This window comes from Myotis myotis, unplaced genomic scaffold (genome assembly GCF_014108235.1).
Source record: "Myotis myotis isolate mMyoMyo1 unplaced genomic scaffold, mMyoMyo1.p scaffold_m19_p_1, whole genome shotgun sequence".
Classification (NCBI taxonomy): Eukaryota; Metazoa; Chordata; class Mammalia; order Chiroptera; family Vespertilionidae; genus Myotis; species Myotis myotis.
Window position 1 is genome coordinate 8,867,201 of NW_023416313.1, and position 20,971 is coordinate 8,888,171.

At 45.5% G+C, this 20,971-nt stretch overlaps 1 protein-coding gene across 2 annotated transcripts; it reads left to right on the forward strand.

The window, feature by feature from the left end:
* Positions 1-189: 189 nt before the first annotated feature.
* CLRN2 (clarin 2) lies at positions 190-17,035 on the forward strand. Of its 2 annotated transcripts, XM_036329537.1 has the most exons (5): positions 190-365; positions 3,657-3,889; positions 4,146-4,609; positions 10,925-11,104; positions 14,490-17,035. In XM_036329537.1, exons 3-5 carry the CDS (start codon positions 4,357-4,359, stop codon positions 14,753-14,755), a joined length of 699 nt encoding a protein of 232 aa, XP_036185430.1. In that variant the 5' UTR covers positions 190-365; positions 3,657-3,889; positions 4,146-4,356; the 3' UTR covers positions 14,756-17,035. The 2 variants fall into 2 exon arrangements, with proteins under 2 accessions (XP_036185430.1, XP_036185420.1); XM_036329527.1 differs by lacking the exon at positions 190-365 and adding an exon at positions 374-505 and having other exon boundaries at positions 3,657-4,609.
* Positions 17,036-20,971: the final 3,936 nt, after the last annotated feature.

The following is a 20,971-nucleotide window of genomic DNA, read 5'->3' on the forward strand; positions in this document are numbered from 1 at the left end:
CGCGCCCGCGCGCCCCGCCCCGCCCCGCCCCGCCCCGCCCCGGCCGGCCAACCAGCCGAGAGGAACCGCGCGCACACCGCGCCCGCGCGCCCCGCCCCGCCCCGCCCCGGCCGGCCAACCAGCCGAGAGGAACCGCGCGCACACCGCGCCCGCGCGCCCCGCCCCGCCCCGCTCCTCCCCGGCCGCCCAACCAGCCGAGGGGAGTCGCGCGCGGCCGCGACCCGCGTGGCGCCCGCTGCTGCCGCCTAGCGCGCGTCCTGGCTCCGGGAGGAAGGCGACCCAGAGGGGCGGGCGCTCTCGGCCGCGCCCCCAACCCGGCGGGCCCGCCCCGGACCGGTGCGTCCGCTGAGCCCTGCAGCCTGCGGGTAGGTGCGGGGTTCTGGCGTGCAGGGCGCGGGGCTAAGGCCGGAGCGGTGGAGAGCAGGAGGGCGAGAGTGGGATGGCCCCGGCCGTCATCTCAGGATCAGAGAACGGGAGTCAACTGGCGAGAGAAGGCAAACCACGGGTGAGAACATATGTAATACCTTCATCAATAAAGAAAGAAGAAAAAAAAAGTACGAATTGACAATTACAAAATAGTCCTGAGGATCTAAATAAAGTACATCATAGGAAATATAGTCAATAGTATTGTAACAGCTATGTTGTACACCTGAAACTAATAGAATATTGTATGTCAACTGTAATTAAAATATTAAAAATTGAGTTAAAAACTAAAAAAAAAAAAAGACAAACCACGAGTAATACAGTTTTCCTCTCAGAAGGAGTGAAGGCTACTGCCTGGCCACCCTGCTTAACAGCCTCAGTCTCCTCGCCAGTTAAAGGGGAATATAATGGCCTAGCTGCCTTTGGTTTCGGAAAGGGTTTTAAAAGCTGGTACTACAGCTGTGTGGCTCTAAATAGTAGCAGGAGTTCAATAAATGCCGATTGAGCATTAGTAATATTGACATTTTTGCCACCACTTATGTTACAATTCATTGGGCCTCTTCGAGATTGTGAGTTCCAGGCTTCTTGCATTTTGGGAGTAAGGGGGCTATTTTAATATCAATTTGGGGGGCATGTTTAAGCATTAAAATTTACCAAACCAATGATACAGAAATTGTAGCATACTGTAGTTTAAGTGTTTGTATCTCCCAAATTAATAAAAATAAATACTGCTTGCTTAAAAATATGAGTACGTAACAGGCCTCTGGTCTGATAGGAACACAAGGCCAGTGGTGTCAAGTCCTATAATATTATCCTTAGACCTCTGTGACTGTGTGTAAGCCCCACCAAATGGTACCACCTGCCTCACCAACAGGCATTTTCTCTCTTGCAAATAGTTCACTCTGTGCCCCTCATACAGGGTTTCTCAATCACAGCACTGTCGGTTCTGTGCAGGCCATGGGTTGGGGTGGGCGGTGGGCGATCTGTCCTGTGCCTTCTAGGATGCTTACCGCATCTCTGGTCTCTACCTCCAAGAGGCCAGGAGCAGCGCCCCACACCCTGGTCATCACAATCAAAAATATCACCAGGTATTTCCAAATGTACCCTGGGAGGTGGGGGAGGCAAAATCACCCTTGGTCGAGAACCGCTGTCCTAACTCTGTTGTAAGCTTGCCAGCAGGATCCCATATCACACACCTTTGTGTCACCCTCCACACAAACACAGGGCCCTGTACCCAGCACACACGCACCTTTATGCAATAAACTTGTGCCAGATACGGCATGCAGGAATACGTCATGAGGGAACAGGCTGCATCCTGTAACTCGTTTTATTATCAGAAGCTTCATTACCGGCAATAGAATTACTGGGAGACTGGCTGGGGCGGACACCAGTTATTTAGGGCCCTCTATATGCCACGCACGTGCTGAGTGATCTGCGTGGGCCATTTCATGTGACCTCGCACCGCAGTCCTATGACAGGTTAGGAAACGGAGTCATGAGAGTCCCGGACACTTGCCCAGAAGAGTAGGAATTTGAACCCAGGCCTTTAATGGTTCTGCTCAACCACATCTCCAATGTCATGCCAAGGGCTTGTTGGGAGTCAGTTGTTTCACAGAGAGTTTTTCTAAACAGAACGGCTTCACCTCTGAAACATCAAAAGTTGACAGAGGCACATCATTTGGGGCCAGAATGTGATGCAAAAGCATTGCGCATGTCCTGCCTCTCAGAGCACGCTTCATGTTAAAACAGAATGTCATTATTGGCAAAGTATCCATGTGTCAAGAACTCTTTTTTTTCTTACTTTATTTTAAGTTTTATTTCCCAATTACAGTTCCCTTTCAATATTATTTTGTATTAGTTTCAGGTGTACAGCATAGTTTACAAAATGTCCCTCCCAATATTTCCAGTACCCACCTGACACCATACATGGTTGTTACAATATTATTGACTGTATTCCCTATGCTGTACTTTGCATCCTCATCACAATTTTCTAACTACCAATTTGTGTTTTTTTAAATAAATCTTTATTGTTGAAAGTATTACATATGTCCCCCTTCTCCCCCCATTGGCCCCCTCCAGCCCCCCACCCCCCAAGCACTCTTTTATATGTAATTTGTAATTTATTACCAGAAAAACACTATTTTAAGGTCATTGTGATGAAGATGAGCTATTGCAGGTCAAAGACCTGACCCTCAGTGTTCTCAGGAGAGAAATGGCTGGAATAGTCAGTACATCCCCCGTCCCGCCCCACCCCCACCCCGCCTCCCACAGAGGATTACGGTGCATCAGGGTGGGCAAGCCCTGGGAAAGCCCTTTGCAGGTGGTAGAGCTCTGCAGAAGCTTCCAGGGCGGGGGGAGGGGGGGGCTCTTCTTTGTGTTCGTTGTAGAGACACCACAGACGTGAACCCCAGTTATAGGGAAGGGACCTGGCTTTCCATTCTCCTGTCCCGCTTCCCCCTCGGCACTCTCCAGCTGAGGTCCCCGAACCTCCTGTTGGTTAGCAAGGAACCCCCCTCAAGACTTCTGTGACCAAAAAAGAATTTTTCCATGACGCTTCTGCCCAATCTTGCTCCCCAAAGCCATTGCCAGTCTCACAAGACACTTTTTTAAAATATATTTTATTGATTTTTTACAGAGAGGGATAGAGAGTTAGAAACATTGATGAGAGAGAAACATCGATCAGCTGCCTCCTGCTGGGGATGTGTCCACAACCAAGGTTACATGCCCTTGACCGGGATCAAACCTGGGACCCTTTAGTCCACAGGCCAACACTCTATCCACTGAGCCAAACCGGTTAGGGCTGTCTCACAAGATATTAAGGTAACATTTAAGCAATAGACCACAAGTCAACATTTTTAAAGCTACAGTATAAGAAATAAGGTACTTTCTGCCCTAACCGATTTGGCTCAGTGGATAGAGCGTCGGCCTGCGGACTGAAGGGTCCCAGGTTCGATTCCGGTCAAGGGCATGTACCTGGGTTGCGGGCACATCCCCAGGGGGGGGGGGGGGGGGGTGCCGGAGGCAGCTGATCGATGTTCTCTCTCATCGATGTTTCTAACTCACTATCCCTCTCCCTTCCACTCTGTAAAAAATCAATAAAATATATTTAAAAAAAAGAAATAAGGGACTTTCTTTTCTAGTGCCTGCAAATTAAAAGAAAAAGAGAGGAAGAGCCCAGCGGGGGGATCATTATTTGCTAACACGTTGGAAAATCACGTTCCTTTCCCATTTCAGTGATGCTACAGGCAGGAGGCGGAAGAGAGGACTGTAGTGCGGGACCCGGGCTGCAGTCTTACCCATGGCGGATTCACCCAGGGATACATCCAGGAGCCACCGTAAAGCCCAGTTTACACACGTCAGTTAAACGCCTTCGGCACAGGAGTCATCCCACGGTATTTCTGACAGCGGTGACATCTTAGAGGAAGAAGTGCCCTGCACGCATCGGAGTGATCGACATTCGATACCATGTATTGTTGGCAATATTCAAGGGCTAGTCATGCCACTTTCTTCCTTCCGCTTGGGCATTTTGGATGATTGCTGGTGTCCCTTTATAGTCAGGTCTGCCTGGTTTTGCCTGCTAATAACATCTTCGTCACGAAGAGGTCCACACCAGGGTTATTTAAATACTTAAAACGAGGAACAATTAAACCCTGGGCTGAAACATTAGTCTAGTGGGAGGGATAGGGTTACTTCCTTCAGTAACACACTCATCTACCCTCTCAGGTGAAGACCGTCTCTCAGAGGCTCAGGGACGTGGTTGTAAACACCGGCCGTGGACGCAGGCGCTGAGGGAGGACCGGGGGATGGACTTGGGATCTTGAAATGGTGGGTTTTGAAGAGCCGACCTCGGGCCAGAGGGTCATCGAGTGCCCGGAAGATGTCAACAGCCCCCGCTGCGGCTCAGACGCCTGGGGGGTGACCCGCACCCACTAGGATGCCCGGATGGTTCAAGAAGGTGTGGTACGGGCTGGCGTCTCTACTCAGCTTCTCCTCCTTCATCCTCATCATCGTTGCTCTGGTGCTGCCCCACTGGCTGAGCGGGAAGATCCTTTGTCAGACGGGAGTGGACCTGGTCAACGCCACCGACCCAGAGCTGGTCAAATTCATTGGGGACATTTACTACGGGCTCTTCCGAGGGTGCAAGGTGCGGCAGTGCGGGCTCGGGGGCCGCGAGTCCCAATTCACGAGTGAGTACGTTCGGGGCAGGAAAGATGCTTTAGATTCTAACACTTATTTTTCCAAATCGGGAAGGGTGCTTCTGTCTAAATGTGGAGTTTGACTTCTGCCTCACCCTGAGACACAATGACAAAGTCCACACTCACCCAGGGGTTCTTGTTCGGCACTAAGAAGAGACCTTTTTTCCCCTGTGAAGGCTCGTAGAAACATTAGAAATAGGGATTTGTATTCCTTTTCGTTTACCACTATTAATAATAGCTACTAAAATATTGAGTGCTTACATGTGGCAGACATTCTGCTAGTGCTTCACACAGCTGGTCTCTTAAGCCTTACAACAAATTTATTAAGAGGGAATTATTAACGATCCCATTTTGCATAGGACTACACTGAGGCTCAGAGAGGTTGCATAACTTGCCTGAGGCCACCCAGCCAGGAAACAGCAGAGCAGAGAGGGACTTCATGGCCACACCCTCTGCCTCAGGCTCTCTCAGCCAGTCCCATAGGCAGGTGAAATAGGCTGCCGGCAGAAACCAGCCATCAGGGATCGTGGCAACTGCTTCTACTTCTGTTTATATAAAAGCTTGGTAGTCTGCCTGGCTGGTGTGGCTCAGTGGTTGAGTGTTGACCCATGAACCGGGAGGTTATGGTTCAATTCTTGGGCAGGGCAGGTGAGGGGCATGCACAAGGCAGCCGATCAATGATTCTCTCATCATTGATGTTTCTATCCCTCTCTCCCTCTCTCTTCCTCTCTGAAATCAATTTAAAAAAATTAAAAATTTTGTAGTCTGAGAAAAGCAAATGGGCTCTGTGCTGGGCTCTGGAATCAGACTACCCCGGTTCAAAGCCTAGCTTGCATGTTTGCTGGCAGGAGACCTCAGGCAAGGCTTCTGGCCATGAACGTGGGCGGGCACGAGCATCGGCTGACAGGCACTAGTGCTGGCTGGCATCCAGTGTCACGTCAGAGCTGCTCTGGATGTAAATAGAGCAGGACTCCATGACTGGTCTTCTGGAAAGAAAAAACAAAAACAAAAAAGGCAATATCCTGAAAGCCTTTGGAGTCAGATTGCTGGTGAGAACAGCGTTCTACAAAATACAAAATCAAAATTACTCAACATATTGCTGAGAATAAAGAATTTTATTCATTATTTGATTTTATATTTCAAAATTGTAGTTCTTAAGAACCTGATCAGGGTTAGTATCTTATTAAATGTATAAAGGCAGAAGCTGGGCCATTGACAAATACTCTAATACAAATTGACATCATTTAAATACCTGAAGGAAATACATATTTTGTTACATGCATTCAAGAAAATAGGAATAGTTGCATTTACCTGGCAATTAAATTAGAATGGGATATTGAGGATATTGGAATATATAGCTCTATTAAAAACATAACATAGCCCTGGCCAGATGGCTCAGCTGGTTGGCATGTCATCATGTACAACAAAAGATCAGGGGTTCGATTCTAGGTCAGGGCACATACCTAGGTTTCGAGTACGATCCTCAGTCTGAGCACGTATGGGAGGCAACTGACTGATGTTTCTCTCTCTCAAAATCAATCTTTAAAAAACACCCTAGGGTGAGAATTTAAAAAAAAACAAAACATAACATAAAAGGCTGAACACACACACACACACACACACACACACACACATGAACAATGAAATAAAAATAAAGGACAAGTTAAAAGGAAACGCCCCAGAGAACCAATTTCCAAACCAATCATAGAGAAAACCAAAGAACTATATGGTTGACCCTGGAACAACATGGGGGTTAGAGGTGCCAGTGCCCCACAACTGTAAGTTGATGCCATCTGTTTACAAGATGAAAATGGTCAGCATGTAAGTGGACCTGTGAAGTTCAAATCCATGTTGTTCAAGTGTCAACTGTAGCCCTGGCTGGGGTAGCTCAGTTTGTTAGAGCCACGTCCTGATACGCTGAGGTTGTGGGTTCCATCCCCAGTAGGGGGCACATACAATAATCAACCAATGAATGCATAAATGAGGAGAACAACAAATTGATTTATCTATCCATCTATCTATCTAAAATCAATCAATCAATAAAAATTTAGGGGGAAAAAGCCAACTGTATATTACAACCAGTTAAGATCCTTTTTCATACCTAAGGACACATGACGCAATTTCATCTTTTGATTTTTCTCCAATCTTTTGCTACTGGAATGAATATCCAATATACTAGTATACAGCTTTGAACATATGTGGGTGTGCTCTCGTGAAATCACTTTGATAGAGTTACCAAATTGCCCTCTCAGGAGAGTAGAAGAATTACCAAATTGCCTTCTCAGGAGAGTATATGAATTAATATTCTACACTGTTTGACACCTTTATCAACACACTGTATTAGCAAACTGTTTTATCTTTGCCAATCACATAGTGATTCTTTTCTACTTTAAGTGTTTGGTGAGGATTGCGATGCTAGTCATGTTCTCAGGATTGCATTTCAAAAAAAGAGATGAGTCCAGCGGCGTGGCTCAGTGGTTGAATGTCAACCTATGAACCAGGAGGTCACAGCTCTATTCCCGGTTGGGGCATATGCCCAGGTTGCGGGCTCAATCCCCAGTGTGGGGTGTGCAGGTGGCAACTGATCAATGATTCTCTCTCATCATTGATATTTCTATCTTTCCCTCTCCCTTCATCTCTGAAATCAATAAAAATATATTTTACAAAGGAAGAAAGGGATAATGAAACAAGTAGGTAACCAGGCATAGGTACTATGTTTGGAATAAAAAAGGGCTGAAAGTGTGAAAAGAAAAACAAATGTATATTAGGGGTACTGAGGTGGGAAGGAAGGAAAAGGGAGCGAGAAGCCTTACGCAGGAAAATCCCTTGGAAAGGAGTTTATTTTCCAGGGTACGGTTTCCAGTGCTGATCTGATAACCTGGTGGAGATAACTGTAAATGGAAACACTCCCAGACAGGAAGTTAGATCAAAACTAAGGACATAGACATGGAGTGTCTGGAAACTTCTGAGTGGAAAGGACACTTTAAAGGAAGAAGGACCCAAAACGCTCACTCTCAGGCCTGGGAGACACCCACCTTCCATGAATAATGGGAGGCAGTGAGCCAGCAAAGGCCCCAAGGGGAAAGGAATGGGGTTGTGAGGTGAGTGGACCCAGGAGAGCTTTGAGTCCTGGATCCTGAGGGGGACAAAGAGGTGCTGGTCAGTGGTATCAAATGATGAAGGAGGGACTTTGGAGTTCAAAGACAGACCCCAATTTGACCGGGAGGTATTCAGTAGAAACCCTGGGATAGTTGCAGACGAGTGGGTCTGCCCATTTCTTTAGTGTTCCATCATTTTGAAGTCTTCATGTATAACTACAGAAAATAGTGATCTAAACTCTGTAGGCTACACAAGACTATAATCCTGTGTGTAGAGTTCAGGGTCACCTTCCCCAAAGATAAGGGAGTTAATGTCTCCAAACCTGTGGGGAAAAGGGGTTCATAAAATCAACCACATATCCTTGTCACAAGGATGGAAGGAGAGAACAAATGTAAAATGCTCAGCCACTGACTAATGCTCAGTCAATGCTGATTACCCCCAATTCATACACTATGCAGGTATCATTACCCCCATTACACTGATAGGAGACAGGATCTGCAAAGTCAGAGAGTAAAAATAGCAACTGCAACAACCACAGCCACCTTTTTGGGGAACTGACTTTTTCCCAGGCAATATTTAAATTATTCTGTTATGATACATGCTTTAATCTTCACAGCTAGAACATAGTGGCAAATATAGAGAAAACAAATACCAATACTCAATTATCCTGCCACATGCATATGGACATTTTCAGAGTAGTGTGCAACGTAATTGAGTGTCCACCAGACATGGGGAAATAATGTCTACCTTGCTGAGTCATTATGAGGGATGCACAGTGATGCTCCTTGCTTCCCATAGTGCCCACTGGTGGGCGCTATTATCATCCCTACACACTTCACTTGATCCGCTGGACAATCTTGTAAGATGGGTATGAAGGGCAGGGTTTAGAGCAGTGGTTCTCAACCTGTGGGTCGCGACCCCTTTGGGGGTCGAACGACCCTTTCACAGCGGTCACCTAAGACCATTGAAAAACACATATATAATTACACTAGAGCAGTGATGGTGAACCTATGACACATGTGTCAGAGGTGACACGTGAACTCATTTTTTTTGGTTGATTTTTCTTTGTTAAATGGCATTTAAATATATAAAATAAATATCAAAAATATAAGTCTTTGTTTTACTATGGTTGCAAATATCAAAAAATTTCTATATGTGACACAGCACCAGAGTTAAGTTAGGGTTTTTCAAAAAACGCCATCACTGCACTAGAGGCCCGGTGCACAAAAATTTGTGCACTCGGGGGCAAGGGGGGGCCCTCATCCCAGCCTTTGCCCTCTGGCAGCCTGGGAGCCATCGGGGGATGTCCACTTGCCAGCCGGGAGCAGGCCTAAGCTGCAGTCGGCCATCCTTAGCGCTGCTGAGGAGGCAGGAGAGGCTCCCACCTCCACCGCTGTACTGGCAGCCGTCAGCCTGGCTTGTCGTTGAGCAGAGCTCCCCCTGTGGGAGCGCACTGACCACCAGGGGGCAGATCCTGCATTGAGTATCTGCCCCCTGGTGGTCAGTGTGTGTCATAGTGACCAGTCATTCCCAGTCATTCTGCTGTTAGGGTCAATTTGCATATTACCCTTTTATTATATAGGATAGAACCCTGGTGCATGGGTGGGGGCCAGCTGGTTTGCCCTGAAGGGTGTCCCAGATCAGGGTGGGGGTCCCACTGGGGTGCCTGGCCAGCCTGGGTGAGGGGCTGAGGGCTGTTTGCAGGCTGGCCACGGCCCCTAGTCCCAAGCTCCCAGTGGAGGCTGGCTGGAAGCAGGTATCTGGGATTTATTTATCTTCTATAATTGAAACTTTGCAGCCTTGAGCAGAGGCCACAGCCGGCCAGGGCAGGCTGAAAGCTTGGCTTTCTCCATTGCCGGGGCAACCAAGCCTCCTGCTTGCTCCAGCTCTGTGGCTGCCAGCCGCCATCTTGGTTGGGTTAATTTGCATATAGTCGCTCTGATTGGCTGGTAGGCGCGGCTTGGGGTGTAGCAGAGGTACAGTCAATTTGCATGTTTCTCTTTTATTAGATTAGATATTGTTTTTGTAAATAATCACTATGCTTTAATTATGTTCAATTTGTGACAATGGAAATACATCCTGCATATCAGATATTTACATTACAATTCATAACAGTAGCAAAATTACAGTTATGAAGTAGCAACGAAAATAATTTTATGGTTAGGGGTCACCACAGGAGGAACTGTATTAAAGGGTCGCGGCATTAGGAAGGTTGAGAACCACTGGTTTAGAGGATCCTATTTGACAGTTGTGGCAAATGAGCAAAGCTGAGATTTGAACCCAGATCTTTGGGTGCCAGATCTAGGCTTCACTCGGCTACATCCTGCTACCCTCTTCACACATATGCCTGAGACCAATCCTGATTTAATGAAAGCAACTCTCTTAACACATATTCAAGCTTTGCAATCGTCCCTCTTTCAGTGACTCTCTTGCCAACCTCTTTTGCCAAAGAGACGCCTTCTGCCCCACCTGTGTGGCTCAGTCCTTGAGCATCCACCCATGAACCAGGAGATCATGGTTCAATTCCTGGTCAGGACACATGCCCAGATTGTGGACTTAATTCTCTCTCATCATTGATGTTTCTATCTCCCTCTCCCTTCCTCTCTGAAATCAATAATCCTATATAATAAAGATGTAATATGCAAATTGTTGTTACGTAATGACAGACCGAGTAAGGACTAGATCACGGATCAGCAGGAGGGTGGGGCAGCGAGCTACAAACGGGCAGCAGATAGCTACAGGAGGGGACAGGGCAGCAAGCCAATGAGAGGGGGGAAAAAGCGGGGAGGGGGAAAGGGACAGGGGCAGCTACAGGAGGGTGGGGCAGCAGCCGGAGAGCTACAGGAGGGCAGCAGTGAGCTACTGGCACACAGATTCATGCGCAGGGCTACTAATATATATATATATAATGCCATCTGGGTTTATATGCACCAGCTCACACCAGACCCCAGGGCTGTGCAGTCAATGCACTTTAAATTGCCAACAGGACACATTTAGAGTTTGCATTCTCCTCAAGGAAGAGAGGATGGTTGGACAACTAACAAGTGGCAGACCCGGAGGCCATGACTAGCTCCAGCTCTTTGAAAGCCCAGCACTTGCTGCCCCGCCCTCACACCCTCTAGTAAAGCCTCCGTGGTATGCAAACTTGGGCCCTACGAACTTGAGCTGAGCTCTGATGTTGACATAACGGCCGTGTCCTCTCCGCAGTCTTCCCACAGCTGGTGAAGGAGCTCAACGCGGGCCTGCACGTGATGATCCTGCTGCTCCTCTTCCTGGCCTTGGCCCTGGCTCTGGTCAGCATGGGCTTTGCCATTCTCAACATGATCCAGGTTCCCTACAAGGCGGTCAATGGCCCCGGGGGCATCTGCCTTTGGAACATCCTGGCAGGTAAGGAGGGCCCCTGGGGGAGAAACTCGTGTCTCACCGTCACTAGGCTGAGTTCCGCCTTCACTTCCCTGGGTCTATAGCCTTCCTGACGGGCACGGATATCCTCCTTATTAAACGAGGCAGAGTCTCTGTCACAATAAAGGACCAAATGGTTAGAGCGCATGACTAGGGGCTGCTGCTGGGAGGAGCCCTCATGGATGACAGGAGAGAAGAAACCTGGGGATTTCACCTGCCTGTTTTGTTTAAACCTCACAACCTCCATGCAGCGGTTGCCAACCTTTCGGACCTCACGGACCACCAGTTGGCGACCACTGAATGAAGTATTATTAGCCCCCTGTTTACAGATGCGGAGCCCGAAGCTCACGCATAAGATCACACAGCAGTGAGTAGCAGAGGTGGGATTCCACCCCAGGTAACGCTGAGGCCAAGCCCTTTGCCTTTTCATTAATCCTTGGTCTCATTGATGACCATTGCGCCCTATTTTCCAAGCCAAACACCAATACAAAAGGAGTGTGTGTGTGTGTGTGTGTGAGAGAGAGAGAGAATTTGGGCGTATATTGATACATAGACATTAATTCACATTTAGTTCTAAACTTTAAAAAATCATCTGTAATGAAAATAACAAAATCCTGAGAAATGAGGGCCATCTCAGAAAGCCCAGGTCCCATGGGCAACGTGTTCTAGCAATAATCTGCTACCTTTACCTGACAAGGGTGACCATGAAGTACAAAGACAGATACTGTTGTTTGACCCTGTATTAGAATGCATTGTCAGTAAGTCAGTTAGCACGTAGTTGCCTGTGTCTGAGACTGTGGCCATCCTTTAGGATCACTTCTATACATGCTTGACCCCCTACCTGGGCTACAGGTGTCCCGTTCACCTCTGCATGAACGCCCACAGTACTGGCGTGGAAAAGTGCTCAGTCCTGCTTCCTAAGTAAATGCTTATCTCTGTCAATTTCCTTCCTCAGAGAGACAATACTCTCAAGCTCCACTGACCAGGGTACTAAAAAAAGGTATTTTGACAAAACTTTAGCATCAAAGGGCATAAAAATATGAATATCGTCGTAGCTGGTTTGGCCCAGTGGATAGAGCGTCGGCCTGCCGATTGAAGGGTCCCAGGTTCAATTCCAGTCAAGGGCCCATGCCCAGGTTGCAGGCTCGATCCCCAGTAGGGGCCGTGCAGGAGGCAGCTGATCAATGATTCCCATCATTGATGTTTCAATCTCTCTCTCCCTTTCCCTCTCTGAAATCAATAAAAATATATGTTTTTAAAATATGAATATATTTTTATGAAACAATTCCAATGGGAATTTTTGCTAAGGAAATAACTGGAAAAGATATTCATAAGAAGGTGTTTGCTGCAGTGCTTTCTAATATCAAAAATTAGAAGCAATCTAGGTACCCAGAAATAAGATCACACTTAATCAAACTGAATTAAATTAACTAAGCATGTTGCTAGGATAAAATACTATGTACCAGTGTAAAGTGGTACAGTAACAGAATATTTGACAACGCGGGGAAATGTTCAAGTAAGGGGGGAAATCAAGTGTAAAACGGTTAGAGTGCCATAATACTGATTTTGTTCAAGAGAAAGAAATCCAAAGAAATACACTAAAATGTTTAAAGTGTTTATACCTGGCTTTTAGGATAAAAGTACATTTGTATTTTCATCTTTCTGATTTTTTCTGGTTTCCAAATTTTCTTCAATGGAGATGTAATAATCTAAACAAAAAGCATAGTAAATGTGTTTTTTTTTTGAAATACAAATAAAATCAAGGCAGTAGGAGAGAGAGAGAGAGAGAGAGAGAGAGAGAGAGAGAGAGAGAGAGAGAGAGAGGGAGAGGGAGGAAAAGAGAGAGAAAGAGAAGTTAAAGTTTGAAGCAACAGGTCGGAAACATATGAAGCTTGGAGTCCTTTCCGTTTCCCCTCTACCGTCCTTTCCTCCTTTTCTCATCTCTTCTTAATCTAAAACATGGGAAGAGGATCATTAAAAAGCAGAGAGCAGTCTACCCTCTGTGGAAACCCCGATCCACACATAAGATATTCTTTTTTGTTATTGTTGTTAATCCTCACCCAAGGCTATTTTTCATTGATTTTTGGTGAGAGTAGGAGAGAGAGGGAAAGACTGAGAAGCATCACGTGAGAGAAACAAATCAACTGGTGGCCTCCTGCATTAGCCCAACCAGGGCCTGGGCCAGGGAGGAACCTACAATGGAGGTGGATGCCCTTGACCGGAATCTAACCCAGGACCCTTAGGTCTGCAGGCCAACACTCCATCCACTGAGTCAAACCGGCTAGGGCCGTGGTCGGCAAACCGCGGCTCGTGAGCCACATGCGGCTCTTTGGCCCCTTGAGTGTGGCTCTTCCACAAAATACCACGTGCGGGCGCACATGTACAATGCAATTGAAACTTTGTGGCCCATGCGCAGAAGTCGGTATTTTGTGGAAGAGCCACACTCAAGGGGCCAAAGGGCCGCATGTGGCTCGCAAGCCATGGTTTGCCGAGCCGCAGTTTGCTGACCACTGGGCTAGGGCATTTTCTTTTTTTTTTCTTTTTTTAATATGTTTTATTGATTTTTTACAGAGAGGAGGGGAGAGGGACAGAGAGCCAGAAACATCGATGAGAGAGAAACATCAACCAGCTGCCTCCTGCACACTCCCCACTGGGGATGTGCCTGCAACCAAGGTACATGCCCTTGACCAGAATCGAACCTGGGACCTTTCAGTCCGCAGGCCGATGCTCTATCCACTGAGCCAAACCGGTTAGGGCTAGGGCATTTTCTTATATCTTCCCACATCGCCCTCAGGGTCTACATCCTAATCCTAAACAATTTAGAAATTGAACTAATCCAGATGTGCACACCCTAGAAAGAACGGCACTGGGCAGGAAAAAAATTAGAGGGGTCAAGGGTGAAAGCCCATCTGATCTGAAGCTTATCCTCTTTCTGCAACATCGCTCACCTCTCACACCGTGTGGGCTATCTGCCGCTTTAAAGAGCAATTTAAAATTTGTGTCTCCCTAAGGGCTTTTTTATACATCTGTGGGGTTTATTTTTTAATATATTTTTATTGATTTCAGAGAGGAAGGAAGAGGGAGAGATAGAAACATCCATGCTGAGAGAGAATCATGGATCAACTGCCTCCTGCAAGTCCCCCACTGGGGATCGAGCCCACAACCTGGGCATTTGCCCTTGACCGGAATCGAACCTGGGACCTTTCAGTTCGCAGGCCAACGCTCTATCCACTGAGCCAAACCGGCTAGGGCTCCCTCAGGGCTCTTTTAAACCCAAAGCGAGTTTGTTGCCTCAGAAATGCCACCTCCCATAAAGTCGTTACGACTGACGAAAGGAGCTGTGAGTGAGGGCCACCTTTCTGGGTTGCAGGTGGCGTCGTGGCCTTGGCCATCACCAGCTTCATGGCCGCCGTGAGATTCCACGACCTGACGGAACGCATCGCCAACTTCCAGGAGAGGCTCTTCCGCTTCGTGGTGGTGGAAGAGCAGTACGAAGAGTCCTTCTGGATCTGCGTGGCCAGCGCCTCCGCCCACGCTGCCAACTTGGTGGTGGTGGCCATCAGTCAGATTCCCCTCCCAGAGATTAAGACCAAAATAGAAGAGGCCACAGTCACGGCCGAGGATATCTTGTATTAATAGCCTTCTCCTGGCCGCACCCTCTCCTCAGTCAGTCTGGTGCAGGGATGGAGGCCTCATCTTTGTTGCAGGCTTCGCCATCCAGAATGTCCATGATTTTGGCAACGAGAAGAAGGCGATGGGAGGAGGGAGGCTGGTACCTAGGCCAGAAGAGGAAAACGTTCCCGGATTCCTGGCAGCTCTGTCCTTCTCTCTCAATGACCTTGGACTTGAACTTGAAAACTTTGCATTTGCCAGCTGTGTGACATTGGACAATTCATTTCACGTCTACTTCTCAGTTCCCTCATCTGTAAAATGGGGATAAGAATGACCTCACCTGATGTAATGGGGTATAATGTTGCCAGGCTTTGGATATTTTAGAGCATTTCACGAATATAAGACACTGAACACTCTAACAGATGCCTGTAGACCCTGGTCTATTCCATGCATTATGGCGGGGGGGAGGTTTGTTGCTGTCCCTGCCCTCCAGAAACACTGGATCTTTCCACCTGACACAGGAACCAGAGAGAAACAATAGCATTAAGAATGAAAATAACTGCCTTTTCTTAGTGATTACTACATGTGGAAAATTATTCTTAGAGTTTTAGGTACATTAGGTTCCCACTACAACCATAGATTGTCAGTACAACTTTGTATTTCCATTTTTATAGATGAGACTAAGGCACGGAGAGCTTGGGTAACTTGTGAGGTCGGGACTTGAACCCTGGGAGCTGGAGCCGGGTTTGCATTCGGAACCACTTCGCTAGGCTGTCGTCTGACGTGTAAGCAATTGCAGCGCAGTGTGTGTGACCAGTGCTGTCACAGCACAGACATAGAGGGTCGAGGACGGAACGAGTTCCTCGGGAAGGGAGGAAGGGATGTGGGATTAAAGGAAGTGTCACACCGGAGACATTGGATCTGAACTCTGAAAGGTGAGCAGAGTTTTTCCAGTGTTGAAGGAAGCAGGGCTGGGCAAAGGCATTCCAGGATGTGTCCGTGATGAGGGGAGGCACAAGGTATGAAATTACAAGGGGAACGAATTCACCGGTTGGATAAACCCAGCTGTTTTGTGTTGGGTTTGGGCTTTCCTACATGGTATTGTGATGGTTAATTTTATGCGTTGACTTAGCCAGGCCACAGGACCCAGATGTTTGCTCAAACACTATTCTAGATGTCTTTGTGAAGGTATTTCTGGGGTGGGATTTACAGTTAAATTAGTAGACTTCGAATAAAGCAGATTGCTCTCCATGTGTGGGTGGGCCTCATCCAATCAGTTGAAGGCCTTAAGGAAAAAGACTTTCCAGTCCCAAGGGAGAGGGAATTCTGCCAACAATCGCCATCAGACTTAAAATGCACATCTTTCCTGGAACCAGCTCACCTCACAGATTTTGGTCTTGCCAGTCTCCACAATCATGTGAGCCAATTTCTTAAAATCTCTCTCTCTCTCTCTCTCTCTCTCTCTCTCTCTCTCTCTCTATATATATATATATATATATATATATGCACATACATTCTATTGGTTCTTGTCTTCTGGAGAACCCTCACTCATTCAATCGTATTAATTTATTAATTCCTGGGGTGGATCTTTTCCCAGGTCTCCTGTCTTCATGCCAAGTAAAAGTTATCTAATCCCCCAAATTAGCTCCTTCTTACATGACACCTGATTTGGACTCTCTCTGCCTTTGCTTAATGCGAAGTGTCCATGGCATTGTTCTGTTCTAATTGCTTATGACCCCCTATGGGGCCCATCTGTCTCTTCCAGCCCTCAATCCCCATCCCAGACACAGCTGCAGTCCTAGTTAGTGGACTGATGTCACTCATCAAATATGCAGATGGCACACGGCTGGAGTGGATAGTTAACTCGATAGGTGATGAATCCAAAAGATAGTGGCAGACTGCAGTGCTGTCTCAAAACACATGGAAATGTCAATGTCCTACTAAGTTTAACGTACAGTCCTGCTGACAGTTGAAAACAATCAATAACATAAATCCGGGACACTCAGGCAACAGGTTATAATGATCTGTACTCTCTCTAAACTGTAGTGGTGTAAGTGCTATAGACAACATTTTTATTTGACTTTGATACTGAACTATGCAATTGGATTAAATGGAAAAAAACCCACCCATGTAAACATATAATAAATTGAAATTTTATTAGAAGGCTGAAAATGAATGATTTCACGTGGACACAAAAAGAGTAGTGATAGATCAGGTCCTATTATCATGTGCCTGAATGTAAGAGAAAATAGATGGTGAATGGTATTTTTTAAAAAGTCAGATGCCAAGTTCAAAGATGTATAATATTGTTTTAAAAAATGCTCACCCATGCCCAACCGGTTTGGCTCAGTGGATAGAGCATCAGCCTGCGGCCTGGAGTGTCCCAGGGTCCCAGGTTCGATTCCGGTCAAGGGCATGTACCTTGGTTGCGGGCACATCCCCAGTGGGAGATGTGCAAGAGGCAGCTGATCGATGTTTCTCTCTCATCGATATTTCTAACTCTCTATCCCTCTCCCTTCCTCTCTGTAATAAATCAATAAAATATATTTTTAAAAAAATGCTCACCCTATTAATTGGTTATCTTGACAGTTTAGGACTGAATATTCCTAATGCAGTGAAAACTGTATCCAAAACTGTATATTTTTATTGATTTCAGAGAGAAATAGAGAGTGCGAGAGAGATAGAAACATCAACGATGAGAGAATATATCATGGATCAGCTGCTTCCTGCAAGTCCACAACTGGGGGTTGAGCATGGAAACCTGGCATGTGTCCTGATCAGGAATCGAACCATGACCTGCACCGGCCAGACTAAAAATATGTTTTTATTGATTTTTTTTTTTTTGAAGTGGCAAGTTCTGCTTTTTTGATGTCTATAAATCTCAATAATTGAATATTGTAGAATTATGTAGATCTCAGTTTCTGACAGCAAGTGAGGCTATAGCAAATAAAAGGCGGCTTTTATCTTGAAAGACTATTGAGGATGTCTGAAGACTGGGCGCGCATCTGTCCAATACCTGTCCATCTTTTAGTTCAGCTTAGGAACTTCAGGACCCGAATTTTGTCCCATTCTTCTCTGGAGTCAAGTATTGGAGAACAAGTGGTACAGACAGGTAATCAGGGCCACTTGAAAGAACTAAGAGATCATCATGATTTTTCAAAGATTAATGAATACTGCCTGCGTGTTATGGTCAATTTCCTATTTGAGAAAATTTGTGGAGGACTTACTAGTATGCCTAATGTGGTTTAACACTATACCTGAGATTAGAGAATGGACTGCAGTCATTCTTATTGATATTTTTTTAAGAGAGAGAGAAACATTAATCAGCTGCCTCCTGCACACCCCCTGATGGGGGATGGAACCCAGAACCTGGGCATGTGCCCTGACTCAGAATTGAACCCGTGACCCTTTGGTGCAAAGAATGACGTTCAACCAACTGAGCCACACCAGCCAGAACCAACTAGAATATAATAAATCTGAAGACAGTAATGGGGTGTAATAGTAAAGTTCTAAAAATAACCAATGATTAAACTAAACAAAGAACATAAAAAACAAAAATCTGAGATACCACCCAGAGATGAGGGTCAGTATTAGATCAACTATCGTGCTCATTTTTTGTACTGTAAGGGCAGTCTTGGAATAGAAAATAGGTGGGCATTACAGTTTAAGAAATGAAATATATCACCATTACGTTTCTGTTTCTTCAATTTTCATTCCCTCCTATGAAACTTTATCTTTGTTCCCTACCGAGTGTACAAAAAAGATATTGATGATATTTGGAAATGTATCAAGAAGACAAAATCATTCGTATATTTTAGATATCTCTAAAATTTGACTGCACTGTTGAAATGAAATGCATCAGCATGTACATCTGAGATGATGATGATGTCCTTAAAGTCCAAACTCCCATAAGAAAAACAATGCTGAGAAATCTCCAGCTCAGAAACATTGATGAATCTAAGATTTTTGCTATAATTTAGCATAATGATAATGTAACTGATCAGAAATTTTCTGGAAGGGGGCTATTTTCATGTTCTAAATAGCTGATTGATCAAATTTATCTGATTTATAGAACTGTAGTGCATTACAGTTCAGGACTAAAGGAAATTTATATATATATATATATATATATATATATATATATATATATATATACACACACACACACACACATATATATAATCTCCCACGTTCAAAGGCTGTTAAATCGCGTTCACCCATATCTTCAGAAAAAAGTCACTTCTACTGTTGTGGTAAACAACCCGCTTCCCTATTTATAATGGTCTGGCCCTCTAGCACTTCAGTGTGAAATTATAGCTAATTTGCCTGCAAATGTCAGGTGGTCATAATAATCTGGCCACTCAGTGTATAGTAAAGTGTGATATTTTTAAAGCAGGTAATAAATTTACTCAAAAATGGCTTTTCAGCATTATGTATCATTTTATAGTTAATTAAGGCATCTAATCATTATGACTTCAATTACAAATATCTAATTAATACAAAATTATTTAGAATATTAAATTAGAAAATGTATGTTACTTTTGTTACATGTTGGTAATTTATCATTGAATCGGTATTTTACAACCCTACTAGTATATTGGATTGTTTATTTTTGTTTCAAAGTAAAAGAATAGCTTTTTGGCTTCCAAATGGTCAAATAAATCATGAAAGTGTTAATTTGCCCAGCAATTTATATCTATACTTGATACTGTATAAGAACTCTAGAGATGTGTTTATCAATTTTAGGTAAGTAATAGTGAACTTGATGGATATTTATGGTGGTGTCTTTGAAGTAATGACCCCAATTTGCTCACACCTTTCTGTATCCATGCCATTTGTTAGTGTCCTCCAGACTTTGGACTTGGTCATCTGATTTGCTTTGGTCAATGGGACAGCAACAAGCACATATAAGGCAGCAAAGACTTGAAAAGCACTTGCACATTAGTGCTTACGCTCTTGCTGTGTTTGACATGCTGCCACTATGTAAATAAGCTCTAGCTAGCCTCTGAGTGATGAGATGCATGAGACACATGGCTCAGTCATTCCCATTATTTCAGCACAGAGGAGCCAAACTCCAGACCAGAGTGAAGCCTTCCTAGATCATGCAGTTTCCAGCTTAACAATCCCAGGCAAGATCAGCAGAACCACCCATCTGACACATAGAGTTTCCAGCAGTAATCTTTTAAGCCACTAGGTTATGGATCAGCTTGTTACACAGCAATCCTATATAATAAAAGGCTATGCAAATAGACCAAACAGCGGATGACGAGTCACTATGACATTCACTGACCACCAGGGGGCACATACTCAACACAGGAGCTGCCTGCCCCCTGGTGGTCAGTGCGCTCCCACACGGGGTGCGGGGAGCGCCCCTCAGCCAGATGCCCTGAGCCGGGCTCATGGCTGGCGAGTTCAGCGGCGGTGGTGGGAACCTCTCTGCAGCAGTGCTAAGGATGTTGGACTGACAGCCATCAGTCGGACATCCCCCGAGGGCTCCCAGGCTGCGAGAGGGTGCAGGCCAGGCTGTACACGAATGTCATGCACCCAGCCTCTAGTAAACAAATGATACACTATATATAGGAAATGGACTGCAGAACAAAAACATCTTTCCAAAGAATAGTAACATTTCCTTTGAGAGTAACTAGATTTGCAGTGTAAGAGACAATCTTGAATATGACCCTCTTCTATCCTTAGATTTGTGGATAGCTGACCTAGAAATTCTAGAGATACTATATTCATTAATTTTGTTCATTAACATTTCTATTCCCCTTTCTTTTAGGGAACATGGTAACATTACCCTTTCCCATCTGCAGTTGATTACAAAAGTGGCCACAGATTATTTTTTCCCCTCTATCCACACCCTTTTGCAATGTGACTGGCAACTCTTCTTGTTAAAAGGTACTTACCCTCATTGACTCTGGGCTTGGCCATATGATTGCTTTAGCCATTTGGACTGGAGCAAATGTGACCCAAGCCAAAGCTTTAAAAGTGCCTGTGCATTAGGGCTTGCTCTTTTACTGACCTTGGAATCCATGTGAACAAGCCAAGGCTAGCCTCTTGATGATACGGGACTATTGGCCTGCTTGGCCTGTTGTCCCAGGTGACGGTCAGCTCACCCTCAGAAACAGAGTTGCCTCTCTAACGGGAAGCTAATCACAAACATCTGAGTGAGCACAGCCCAGGTAAGTTGAACTATCCAGCTGAGACCAAACAAATTGTCACTCCATGGAATTATAAGCT